This window comes from Sorghum bicolor, chromosome 4 (assembly GCF_000003195.3).
Source record: "Sorghum bicolor cultivar BTx623 chromosome 4, Sorghum_bicolor_NCBIv3, whole genome shotgun sequence".
Classification (NCBI taxonomy): domain Eukaryota; kingdom Viridiplantae; phylum Streptophyta; class Magnoliopsida; order Poales; family Poaceae; genus Sorghum; species Sorghum bicolor.
In genome coordinates, this window is record NC_012873.2 from 62922661 (window position 1) to 62937026 (window position 14366).

General features: G+C 42.3%; 1 protein-coding gene across 1 annotated transcript; it reads left to right on the forward strand.

Annotated features, from left to right (window-relative positions):
• On the forward strand, positions 12962 to 14155 carry LOC8076051 (ganglioside-induced differentiation-associated protein 2). Its single transcript, XM_002452728.2, has 3 exons — positions 12962 to 13187; positions 13322 to 13601; positions 13700 to 14155. The coding sequence occupies exons 1-3, from the start codon at positions 13049 to 13051 to the stop codon at positions 13920 to 13922; spliced, it is 642 nt and encodes a 213-aa protein (XP_002452773.1). The 5' UTR covers positions 12962 to 13048; the 3' UTR covers positions 13923 to 14155.

Below are 14366 nucleotides of genomic sequence, written 5' to 3' on the forward strand. Positions count from 1 at the left end.
GACACCAAAATTTATTGGAGCAAGCAAAAAATAAGGAGCAGAATCACGGGCTATGGGAAAATGATAAGCTATGCAAAAAGAATATGGCACATCTCATCATGACCATCACCAGTCACTGGCACAAAACCCTAGCTAAGGTATAATGGTTCATAGATTTACTATGCAAAACATATTCGAGCAGTATAATTCAAGTGTCGCGTACTACTAGTTGTGTGTGAGGATTGAGACAGCTGTTTCTGCACACTTACTGAGAGCTTCTTAATTTCTTCTCATCCCTGGCCCCTGGTGGCCTCATGATCAGATATTGCAGACGACTCCCTTCAAAGATCCAGGAACAGGCCTGCATCTGCATGCGGGAAATCAGAAAGAAAACATGAACTGCGGGGTTAGTCTTCCGAAGAACTTGGCTGCGCGCAAAAGAACGATTAGCGGCAAAATTGGTGGATCCGGAAGAAGGGCAGGAGGAAAAGGGGAAAACTATCTCTTTTCCCTCCCCCAACAAAAGGCCAAAACCAAGGCCGGCCGGCCGGCCTCGAAGCAGGCTAGATTAGGCCAGCCATAGAGCGGATCAGATTACCCCAAAAAACTTTCCCCCAAAGCACATCACGGGATCATGATGAACCTTAACCCCAACAAAAAAAACAAGAACCGGCCGGGGCACCTCGACATCAAAAGGTCCATCAAATGAACACGCAAGAAAAGGCAGCAAACAAGCTTAATGAAGGCGTTTCTGACACAGGTGATGATCAAATCTAACGTAGCTCTTGTTTATGTCATGCGGGCTTTACAAAGGGAGGCCTACACAGCTCCATTGGCAGTATGCCCACCTCCAAAAAAAAACTTTCTGCAAGATCGATCGGCAAGGAGGTGGACAGAATGCCAAGGAACTTTCAGTAAGCGCCCCTTTGATAAGCACGCATGACTGGTACTACTACTTGCTTTGCTCCGATCGAGCGATCCACCAACAGACCACGGCTGCTGCTCTTGCTTCACTGTAATGTGTGTGCCGCTTTACAGGGTGCGCTATTTATAGAGCTATGGAGTGGAGCTAGGGTTGCGGCTTGTGAGGGATTCCAGGGAGGGGGAGGGGGAGGGATGAGGGATGGGCATGCAGATCAGATGGATGGGATTGTGCTTTTCTTGGTCTCTGTGTGTGAGTTGTTGCGGGAGATCTGAGGGATTTGATACTAGACGATGGCTTCAACCAGATCTACCTGTTCTCTCTCCCCCATGCCTATAGGTTAAATTAAACTACTAGTAGTAGTGCAGGTACAGCGGAGTAGATTTTTGGTGCTACTGCTGCGCTCCTTTCTTCTCCACCTCTCCAGCCAAAACGAGGTAAAAATCATGGTTCTTTTGGCAGATGGAGTTCTCGTTTAGGGCCTGTTTAGATTGAAGATGAAAATTTTTGAGGTGTCACATCGGATATGTCGGAAGGATGTTGAGAGGGGTTTTTAGAAACTAATAAAAAAACAAATTACATAACTCGTTAGGAAACTGCAAGACGAATCTATTAAGTATAATTAATCTGTCATTAGCACATGTGGGTTACTGTAGCACTTAAGGCTAATTATGGACTAACTAGGCTTAAAAAATTCGTCTCGTGATTTTCAACCAAACTGTGTAATTAGTTTATTTTTTTTATCTACATTTAATATTTCATTCATGTGTCCAAAGATTCGATGTGATGGATGAAAATTTTTTGGATGAGGAACTAAACAGGGCCTTAGATCAAAAAGTTTTTTTTATTTTGATACTGTAGAATTTTCGTTTTTATTTTACAAATATTATCTAATCATAGAGTAATTAGACTTAAAAGATTCATCTCGCGATTTACAGACAAACTATGCAATTAGTTTTTGTTTTTATCTATATTTAATGTTTCATGCATATATCACAAGATTCGATGTGATAGTTTTTTTAAAAAAAATAGATTTTTAGGGCATGTACTTTTTTTGCGAACAGACGAATGTACTTTTATACTATTTTTATATTCACACGTTTTCATCGGATAAAAACAGATGATTGAACCTAAAAATTCTATACTTTGTTGTGTCATATATTTATATAACACACATTTTAAAGATACCGTATCTACTTATAAACTAGAATTATATTCATTTTTAGAACAACAAATGAATACTTTATAGGATGAAGCACGTACTAAAAAGGAGACGGATTCCGATACCATTAAAATCAAACTATTTTAAGTTTAATTTATAGAAAAGCTTATCAACATTTTTTTGAAACGCAAACGTCTACAACACACAAGCACGCTAGGCATCTCGCTGTTGATGGGGATTTAATCTACCATTGAAAGCATAATGTCATTAATTCTGGCAGAAAAATGCGAGCACTCGCGCCAAGTCTCGAGTACTTAAAGTTGAGTGGACAAGTTCTATCATAAGGAACATAACTAACTAATCTATGATCAGTTCGCAACTTATCACATGTATGACTGCTAGATATATACTTAAAAATATATCTAATGACAAATTTAATAATACTCATTTGGTATTTATTTCTTTTCATATAAATTTGGTTTAATCTTAAAGTGTTTGATTTAGCACTATTCTATTACATCTTTGAGAGATGGAGTATTATAATATTAGGGCTATGTGTGTTAGTGAGTGTGGTGGCTGAGATCTAAAATGGTGACTAACAACAAGTTTAATAATTGGCTTATAACTAAGCAAATGCTAATACGGAGGAGAGATGAGATGAAAGATGAGAGAAGTTGGTTCTAATTCTAGTACACAACAAGGTGGACACGAAAGCATGCATAAACAATGGTGGATGCAACACAACAAATAAATATGAGGTGGTTTAGAAAAGAGAAGGTGAGACATGAATAAAAAAGTAATAAAAAGCTTTTTATAGATAAGTAAGAGACAATTATTGTATAATTTGGATCTTATAATTTAACTTATACTTAGACATTTAGCTCTATTATTAAACTTGCTCTAAGACGAGTAGGGTGCAACCTGCAGTGTGCAATACTGCAATAGTCTTTTTTTTCTATACCTATTTGATACGTAAGGCTAATTGTTTGATATCTAATATTTGGCTCCAGTTTTTCGAATGAATCAGACGTTAATAGCTGGACTAACATTTAACTCTTGCGTCAACTAGTTGATAGCTCACTAGTGGGCAGGATCTATATTTTTAGTTAAAAGTAACAGCCAATGACGAAAATACCACCACACTAATGTTGTCAAAACAGCACACCTAGGAAGGAAAACAATTATAAGGCCAAACTGATTATATATTATCTCTTTGTATTAAATAACATTGTGCTAATTTAAGCCTACTAACAATTAGTTTTAGTCATTAGAGTAATCCCAACTATAGAACTATGAGATATTTTTCATAATTATCATAGACGCTATATTTACAATGGATGGTTTTCACGTTAAACTTATCCAATCTGCCTTCTCTCTCTTACCGCCTACATATATCAGTTTTTATGTCTCAGTTCCTATGTAGACATAGTTTTTTATATGATAACTACCCCTATAATGTGTGCGTCCATCGAGCTCCCACCTCTTACCAGCACTCTAAGGCCTTGTTTAAATTTAAAAACTTTTTGGATTTTGACATTGTGGCACTTTCGTTCTTATTTGACAAACATTATCCAATCATGGAGCAACTAGGCTTAAAAGATTCGTCTCGTGATTTAAAGATAAACTGTGCAATTAGTTATCTTTTTTATCTATATTTAATGTTCCATGCATGTGCCGTAAGATTCGATGTGATGAGGAATCTTGTAAAGTTTTGGGTTTTTAGATGTATCTAAACAAGGCCTAATACGTTTGTAATAACCCCTACATCTAGTAAGAACTCTCAAATCAATAGACTTGTGATCATAACTTGACAAGAGGATAAGATTTGCAAAATCCGAACCTTGGTGGTTTTCTTAACAACGTGATGTTAGACAAGTCTTAGTGATGAGCTGAATCACAGGATAAATCCTTTGTCTTTTGTGTTCTTGCATAGTATTATGCTCTCTACTTGTTTGTGTTGGTGAGGGTTTGTTCCTAATCTGCTTGTGTCTTAGCTTTCGATCTCATTCAAGTGGTGAAATAGACTCTATTTTGCATCAGAAATATCAGTAATTTACTCAATCTACTTTCCATTGCATAGATTTTGAATTATGTACACGAGCTACTCTACACGTGGCACCACCATAGTTTTGCCAAGAATTGCTACGACATGAGAGTCTCGCGTAAAAATGCAGATAGTGCCACACACTTGTTACTAGCCGCTTTGATCGAGTTTTATTTTAACAGGTCTGTTCAGTCCTCATCTAGGCTTACCAGAACCTTTTGAAGTATAACAAGCATTAATATTTTTGCATAATTTTAGGCCTCGTTTGACATGATTTCTCTGTCGGCTTTAGTAGTCGGTTGGAGCAGTTTTGTGCCAAATAGGTTAAAAGAAAATGGTTTTACCTAGAAAACCTCTTAAATCATGCTTTCACATGGGGTTTGAGATGAAATTGAGTAAAAAATAGCGGCTTCACATACTTTGTATCGTCCTTGTGGGTCACCATGAATTTATGTGAGAGCAAGTTTTAAGAAACAATATACGTAAAGCCGGTTGTACCAAAATATATCAGTTCTAACAATAAAACTGTTTATGGAGTTAAAAAAGACTTGACTAGTGAAGTAGAGCTACAGAATCTTAGTTAAATTTAGATAGTTTGACCGAGTGCTATTCTAAGGCCTTGTTCAGTTCGCAAAAACTTGTGAAAAACGGCACTGTAGCACTTTCGTTTTTATTTGATAAACATTGTCCAATTATAGAGTAACTAGGCTCAAAAGATTCATCTCGCGGTTTACAGATGAACTGTGCAAATAGTTTTTGTTTTCATGTATATTTAATGCTCCATGCATGTGCCGCAAGATTCGATGTGACGGGGAATCTTGAAAAATTTTGCGAACTAAACAAGGCCTAAAATTGCGTCGTTTTGGGACGGTGGAGTATAGAAGAGTTTGGCCTTGAAAACTTAAAAGTTTTGGAACTGTAGTACTTTCGTTTTTATTTGACAAATAGAGTAATTAGGCTTAAAAAATTCATCTCGTGATTTACAGGTAAACTGTGTAATTAGTTTTTATTTTTGTCTATATTTAATATTCTATGCATGTGGCGTAAGGTTCGATGTGACGGGGAATCTTGAAAAGATTTTGGTTTTTAAGTGAACTAAACAAGGCCTTTAACGGAGCAGCAATCAGTAATTTTGTGTCCGATGAATGCTGCACGTTTTGCATCGGTCTTGTTCAGTTCGGAAAAACGGGTGAAAAACGGCACTGTAGTACTTTCGTTTTTATTTGACAAATATTGTCCAATTATAGAGTAAGTAGGCTCAAAAGATTCATCTCGCGGTTTACAGATAAACTGTGTAAATAGTTTTTGTTTTCATGTATATTTAATGCTCCATGCATGTGCCGCAAGATTCGATGTAACGGGGAATCTTGAAAAATTTTGCGAACTAGGCCTTGTTTAGTTCCTAAAATTTTTCAAGATTCTCCGTCACATCGAACCTTGCGGCACATGCATGAAGCATTAAATATAGACGAAAACAAAAACTAATTACACAGTTTACCTGTAAATCACGAGACGAATCTTTTGATCCTAGTTAGTCTATGATTGGATAATATTTGCCACAAATAAACGAAAGTGCTAAAGTAGCGAAATCCAAATTTTTTCTCAAACTAAACAAGTCCTAAACAAGGCCCAAGAAACGAGAGGTTGTGTGATAGGTACCGAAAAGGGAGCATATCTCCTGTTCGGGTCCGATCGTCGTCCAAAGCGTCTGCGGCGACAGTAGAATTGAAGTGCATCATGGCCGCTTCTTAGGATACCCGGCCGATGCAACAGTGGATGCACTACTCGCCGCCTCGATGACGAGGTCGATGAGAAAGAAATGGTGCGGCGACCGAGCAAGAGGACTAGAGGAAGCATTCCACCATGCCAGAAGTGTGTGGGCCGCCGTGGGCGCACCTGATGATGCATGCATCCCAGCCCCACCTCCAATTCGATGGATCATCATAAATTCCATGCGCTTTCTCTACCACCCCTTGTCTGCCTGCACTGTGCAGTGCAGCTACCTGGTAGGCGGCAGGCAGTAGGCACCATCCATCGGATCCTGCTGGCTGGCTGCGGCTGAAATCTGAATCTATCCAGCCAGCCACATGAAAAGTTTGGTAAATTGTATATAAGATTTTTATCCTCCATAAAACTCTCTCTATTTTTATAAAACTCTTAATATCTCTCTTATTAACATATATATATATATAGTATCACATCAATATATTTAATATGTATAAAATTCTAATAAAACTCTAGCAAGATAGAGTATGCGGAGGCACGCCTGCGGCTGAAATCTGCATTGAATCGCTCCAGATCTGTATCACCAACCTATCATGGGCTCTCCAGTTGATGCCACACGATGTCGATCAGAGATTTCAGAGTAACGTCGCACGGTAGCCTTTTTTTTTTTTTGAGGGAACACACGGTACACATTGCATTGCACAGAGTTAATGTCTGTCAGCCTTGAAGTACTACAGGTTTGAACCCAATTGCAGCAATCAAGATAGCAGCATGCAAGCCAGTTTATGTTCCAATTGTGCCCTAACTTTTACATACGACATTTGCAAGTAGTAGTATAAAATAGATTTGTGCTAGCCTTTATACGCCGTGGAAGAGGCCAAAAAGTTCATCTTCACCTGCCGTGCGCAGGGCTATATAGTGGTAGATTGCGCACTTTCTTCTGGTCCTAGTCCAGCTAGCAAATCCTCGATGATCATAATCCATGCATGCAGCATGGTCCTATAGTCCTCGATCGATCGACATGCCTTTTGTTGCTGCACAACATACGCGAAATACAGAAAGAAAACATAGCATCCAACCAATCAGCTACTAGAAATTAGGAGTATTGTGATTGCACTAAACAAAAAGAACAGGTAGCGTAGCGACTGAAGTGATGACTTGCACTGGGGCCTTGTTTAGTTCCGAAAAAATTTCGGATTCTGCTACTGTAGCACTTTCGTTTTTATTTGACAAATATTATCCAATCATGAACTAACTAGGATCAAAAGATTCGTCTCACGATTTACAGACAAACTGTGTAATTAGTTTTTGTTTTCGTCTATATTTAATGCTTCATGCATTTGCCGCAAGATTCGATGTGATGGGAAATCTTGAAAACTTTTTGGATTTCGGGGTGAACTAAACAAGGCCTGGCTCACTGAGTACATAGTGTACGGGCTACTGCATGCCGTGAGCTCCCATCCCAAAGGTAATGAAAGCCATCAAGGGAAAGCGGCCGCTGCCATCTGGCTCATCTCCTCCGCTGCAAGAAAAAAGATCATTTCCCAAAGCGAAATCATTTCCACGAGTAGGCGATGTGCTATAGCCCCATCACCTCGCATTGATCCCACCATGCGTCCTGCTCTCTGTTCTTCTCTGCCGCCCTCGGCGAGGCGCTGGGTGGTGCTGGCATGCATGCCCGGTCGTTTAATCATGGGCAGCTGCATGCCATGCCGATGCTGTCCGCGGCGGAGGTCCGGACGCGAGCGGTTGCCGGCCGGTTGCCCCTGCCGTCTGTCGAGGCCGCTGTGCCCAGTACTGGCGCGTGCCGCAGCGCGCGGCCACTGACTGCCACACGGGGTATCATTGCGGCTGCTCCATCGTCTGCGTACCGCATTCATTCGCGCGTGTGCCGCTTTGACCGGAACCACCGGAGTCATCAGGTTTGAGTGCAGCAGCGTACGTACGTGATGGCCATGAACTGTTTTTATATTTTTACGGGGAGCTGTGTCAAAATGCACAATCACGGCAGGAGGAGGAGGATCATTACGGCTTTGCAGGCATGACGCCCACGGAGCTCAACCGTTTAAAAGTGTGGCGACGATCGATGATCGTACGTTCAAATCGTTCATGGCCTGGTCACGTTACTCTATGCCTTAGGGAGTTAGGGTCATCAAGCCATGGCTAAACGTACAGTTCGCTGATTTATTATGAGAAATAGCTATTAAATTCGACATATAAACTCAAGCAAATAAACAAATATATAGTCCATCGTGGGGTTGATTGATGAAGGACTCAGCCTCACGCTCGAACGGTTTAATTTGGTGTAGAATTCTTCCAAAATCTCTTAGAAAGTGACCAAAACAAATTACATAAACACATCTGAGGTGTTGCATCCTTGAAGCAACCAAGAACGAACGTTTATTTGAGGTGTTGCATCCAACGTCCTTTGAAAGGAGCTTGGGAGGGAGGGAGGCTAGGCAGAAGATGGCGGTGTGAGGCGCTAGGGTCGATAGGGCGAGGCGGCAGGGTGGTCACTGGCCAGGGAAGTGGATGGCGACGGTTGGGTCAGGAGGGGTGGGGGAGGCATGGACCTTGGTATGGCCCGATGACGTCAAGTTAGCATGGCGTGGGACAGCAGGGCTGGACGTCGCGACCAGGAGCCTGAGAGGTCACCATGGATGGGACAAGCCAGCAAGAGGCAGGGCCAAGCATTGCAGCCTCGAGCGTTAGAAGAAGCCGAACTGTTGGAAGTTGAAGACAACTTTGTAGCCACATCACAAAGATCTAATTGCCCTAGTTTATCGCTCGAATGAAAAGGAAAAATACAGAGTCACTACCCTTATACCCAAGGTGGAGTCCAATAACACAAAACAACATAGAATAATCTACTTTCTCAATGTAGATTATAGAGGTTGCACCAAGGTTTTAACAAACAACCTTACTCCCCTCGCCAAGGTGGTATTTGGGAGACAACACAGGGCTTTATCAAGGATAGAAATATTTTAGAAGGGATCATAGTGTTTTAGAAACTTTACATGAGTTAGGCAAATGTAATAGAAGAGGACTTATCATGAAAATAAACTTCAAAAAAACTTATGATAAAATACCATGGGAATTTCTGCAAGAAGTAAAGAAAAGAAAAGGGCTCCCTCACGAACGAAGTGAACAACGATATAATGGTTCAAGAACGCTTTCAACACTAGGGCAACACGGGAAGTTGCGTCTTGTCCTGAAGTACCTTGGAGCCCACCTCCTTGGCAATGGACGCTTTCGCATCCTAGGCACAGAGCCCCAAAAGTGCATCAATGTAAGCTTGTTTGCTTGAAATTATTAAGAAATCAGCGAACAATACTTTTAGCTATGACTTATTGGCCAAGCAAATAGGTTGGTACTCTAGCTCCATGACACGATACACCCTGGCTATGATGAGACGGTCATGCTGCCCCCCCCCCCCTAGCGTCGTCTTCATGATCTTCTTCATCGCAAAGCCAAAGAAAGGTGTGCGTCGGTGAAGGGGTCATGGACACGATCGAGGACGCTGCAAGCATGGACAACACAACTGGTGTCATGGACGTCGTTGAGTCGAAGCACTCGGGCGAAGTAGTCAATGACAACAATGGAACCAAAGCTATAGCGAGCGCAGGGGCACGGCTCATCTCCACGAGCTTCACTTCCATCATCTGCATCAACGCTGCCATCCTTTGAGAAAGGAAATTGATGCTTGTAGCAAGCGAATCGATGGCCACGATAGGTGGACGATGAGGAAAAAATAGGGTTGAGCCGAATTCATCAGCAAACAATATTTTCAGTCATAATTTATCAGTCAAGGGAACAGGTAAGAGAAAAAATTTAAGACCTATTTAGAACACAGGAATTTCATAGAAATTACGTAGTAATTTTACAGAAATCAATTTATTTTCACAAGAAAAACACACGTTCCAAACAGGGTTCCCCAAATATAGGCTCTAAATACCAATACGATCCGATCCGAACTCCTCACTTGATTGATTAGTAAATTTTTTAAAGGATATTCTCTGCTTTTAAGAAAGCAATAGAATACAATCATCCGCTGGGTTACCAGCTACAAGAGAAACCAGCGCGTTCTCAAGATCAAACAGTTAAGGAAGTTTAAATCTCAACTACGTTAGTGGCAGCTACTCCCTCCGTCCCAAATTATAAGTCATTCAATCTTGGAGAGTCAAAGTTTTTTTAAGTTTGACCAAATTTATATAGCAAAATAATAATATTTTTTGTAACAACCAAGTATCATTAGATTCTTTGTTAGTTATATTTTCATAGTGTATCTATTTTATGACATAAATCTTTATATTTCTCTCTATATTTTTTGTCAAACTTAAAAATGCTTTGACTCTTCATGATTTTTGGAATGACTTATAATTTGGAATGGAGGGAGTACTACACTAGGAGTAAAAGCCTTCAGCCAACCAGCAGAGCTTCCTTCACTTGTGAAATATATTTTCTGTGCTCCTTCGTTAGAGCAAGTAGTAAGAAGTTGTGACTAAATGTAAGGCCTTGTTTAGTTCCAAAATTTTTTGCAAAACAGGCACTGTAGCATTTTCGTTTGTATTTGACAAATATTTTTCAATCATGCACTAACTAGGCTCAAAAGATTCGTCTCGTCAATTTCGACCAAACTGTGCAATTAGTTTTTATTTTCGTCTATATTTAATACTCCATATATGCGTCTAAAGATTCGATGTGACGGGGAATGTGAAAAATTTTGCAAAATTTAATTTTCTGGGAAGTAAACAAGGCCTAAAGGTGAATGAGAGAAGAGAGGAGAGAAAAGAGAAGAAGATTGTAAGCTTAACGTTAGCTTATACACAAAAACCAAGAAATCTTGTGAGAAGAACATGTGGCCATGTATTAATAAGAAAGAACTAATTATTATATGAGTGAACTGTGAGAAGTAAGTATATAAGAAAACCTTATAGCCAGCTATTGGTTCACCTTGCTCTTAGCAGCACGCTCAATACATGACATCAGTAGTAGCTTTAGGGAAGATACATTCCAATCGCCATTTTGCTCCTGGATGTCCAGAGTGTCCAAGTAAATCCTGCAAAAATGAAGATAAGTAACCTAAGCCGGCATTGGCTCCTTGCCTTGCATCCAATCACTATTAAACTCCATCATTGAAGCAGCGACAGAGTCAAGAGTCCAAATCTCCCTAATAATGGAACAAATGAATTTGGCTAGACAACATTTTGATTGATCAGTAATCAACAGAAGAATCTAGTTAAGCATCTCCAAGAATATCCTATTTTTTCTCCTAAAAACATGTAGTTTTGTAAATCCTAAAAAAGTATTGAGAGGAAAAAAGAAGCCATCTCCAAGAGTTTCCAAGAATCCACTCCTAGAATATAGAAGATAATTTTACATCAACAATCCTATACTATTTCTAAATTATCGTAACCACTTTTAAATAATGTCTTTGGTAAATTTGCATTAGAAACCTTTTCCTATGTCTTATTTTTTTCCCACACCCTTCCACCTTTAGACTGCCCGACCGATACACACACAAAGTAGTATCCGCGTGACCATGACTACATGCAAAGTTACGCGCATCGCTGGAGGATTCCCAAGTGCGTAAATTTTAAGAGTATGGAGTAGGAGTTGTTGGAGAGGAGTTTTTTCTCGTCTTGCTAAAAACCTCTTAGAGGTTAAGATTAGAGAAGGTAGGACCGTCGGAGGAGCCAGTTCAAGGAATGGGATTCTGTTCAAACATAATTGTCTTCAAACGATACAAAATATATAGTTCTTGTTTTTTAGAAATCAAACAGTTTAACTTTAGTTTGTAAAAAAAAACAGTTTAACTTTGGCTAAATTTATGAAAAAAAGTACCAACATTCATGATATAAAATAAGTACGGTTAGATTAGTTGTAGATTATATTTTTATCATATTATAGAAGACATAAGTACTAATATTATTTCTTATAATATTAGTTAAATTTGAGCTAGTTTAACTGGCGCGGATCCAAAATTACATTCTTTCTTGGACCGAAAGAGTATATATGTACGCTGGTATGCAGGTCCATTTATTGGTCAGGTATTCAGCTTAGCTACTCCAGGCTCCAGTATCTTCCCCATTCAACGCCGTTGCTCATGACACCTTGAAAATAAAGTAGTTAGATCACGCGTGGACACGTTAGCGACTCCAGTCGCGGGAACAGAATCAGAAGGACGGAAGACGATAGTTCCCGGACGATGAGGTCCAAATTGGAGAAGAAGATCATATGTTGTTTTTTTTAAGCCTCTCATTTGAATGCAGCTGTAGTATCTATTTATAAATATAATATGTTTCGAGTTAATACAAATTGTTTTTTTTTTTGCAGGGAACTAATACAAATTGGTTGGTTCACTGCTCTCTCACGCTCTCCTCGCGCGCAGGCTGGCATGCGTTACAGACCCATTGTGGGCCACTCACTCGAGGGCTTTTGGACCGAGCCCGCTTGCTTCTTCTGGGCTGTGGTTCTTCAGGTAATGGGCTCAGGTGTGGGGCAGGTCGTGATGTGTGTTTTACCTATTATACAAATATAAAAAAAAGAATCACGATCCAATTATTTTCCTCAGAATAGTTTTTTAAACTTCCAGTTTGTTGCATCACTGCGATAATTATAAAAATTTTATGATGATTTTTTTTTTGTCATGTAATGTATCACCGCCTAATATATAAATATCATTCCGTTGCAACCAAAGTCGTCTAAAAAAAATGAAGCAAGCAGCAGATCGGTTCCGCTCCAGGCTCCAAGCGATAAGGCCACGCAGCTCATCCCGTCGGCCCAGATCGCGTGCAAGCTGCCGCCGCCCACAGAAACAAACAAGTACTGTACCTCCACACGCAAAATAACGTCCCCCGGTTTCCTGACCTCACTACTGACTCCCGGTTCCATCTGATCGATCGCGCGAGGCGAGACGAACGTGGCCGCGCCGCGCCGATCCAATCCGCTCCACTCCACGCCCCCCAAATCGAATTATCCGCAGCATATTCCGCGGGATCTCGCATCCACCGCCCGCGCCCATCCCCGCGCGCCACCCTACTCCGACTCCGACTCCTACTCCTACTCCTACTCCCAGTCCACGCCGAGCCGCTCGGACCGGGATCGGCCGTATTTAAACGCGCGCCCGTGTGACCACACCTCAACACGCAAATCGTACCGGTACGAACGGTGACCACGCACGCAAACCCACTCCTTCGAGAAGCCCAGCCAGGCCATGGTGGTTACCGTTGAGAAGGACGCGACGGGCGAGCCCGCGCTGCTGCTGCTGCTGGAGCGCAGCCGGGCGATCACCCTGCAGGGCCGTGACCGCAACGGCCGTGCCGTCGTCAGGATCGTCGGCAACTACTTCCCAGGCAGTAACCATTATTAGTACTATTATACATACTACCAGCGATTCCGATTTCGCCCAGATCGCATCGCAAGCGCTTCGCCGTGCCGTGGTGGAACTGACGGGCGGGCGCGCTTCTGTCTGCCTCATTTGTTGCAGCGCGCGCGCTGGGCGGCGGCGGGCGGGCGGAGGAGGCGCTGCGGTCGTACCTGCGGGACCGCGTGCTCCCGGAGATCGGCGGCCGGGAGTTCGTGGTGGTGTACATGCACTCCCGCGTGGACCGCGGCCACAACTTCCCCGGCGTCGGCGCGATCCGCGGCGCGTACGAGTCGCTGCCGGCCGAGGCCAAGGAGCGGCTGCGCGCCGTCTACTTCGTGCACCCGGCGCTCCGGTCCAGGCTCTTCTTCGCCACCTTCGGGCGCTTCCTCTTCAGCTCCGGGTACGGTAGCGAAGATTCCCTGGTCCGGTCACCTGCTGGTTTCATTTGCGCGGACGGAGGCAGCAGAAAGTTTACGGGGTTCGGGGTCTGTGCTGCAGGTTGTATGAGAAGCTGCGATACATGAGCCGGCTGGACTATGTGTGGGCGCACATAGACAAGGGGCAGCTGGAGGTCCCGGACTGCGTGCGCGAGCACGACGACGAGCTGGAGCGCCGCCCGCTGATGGACTACGGCATCGAGGCGACGGAGAGCCGCTGCATGTATGACGCCGCGTCCATGGACAGCTCGGCGTCCCTGCACTCGCTCCGCTGCGTCTCCTAGTCGCCTGGACAGTGGCATCCGGAACGGCGTGCTTCTGTGGTCTGGTTGGTAGGAGGTCGCTGCCTGGCTTCATAGAGCTTCGGTACCGTAGTTTAGCTGTGTATTTAAGTATATAGTATTAGTGTAAAAAAGGATAAAGAGATCCAAATGTTCTGTGGACTCACGAGATGACTTCTGCAAGTGTGCAAGAGTAACATGGAAAAGCTGATCAAAGAACGCGACCATCGGTACTAGAACAAGTGAACAACAATAAATTTGGGAGACGTGGATCCATGGGGGAAAACAACAAAATCCACAAACCTTGCCGAGCTAATCCACCAAACAAGAATCATGGATGTTTTTTTTCTTCTTCTTTCAAATGGATACTTTGAAGGTTAAATTACTTCCTGGATAAGACTAAGGGGCTCCACTTTCCTACATGACCGGCTTCAAATCATGAAGCGT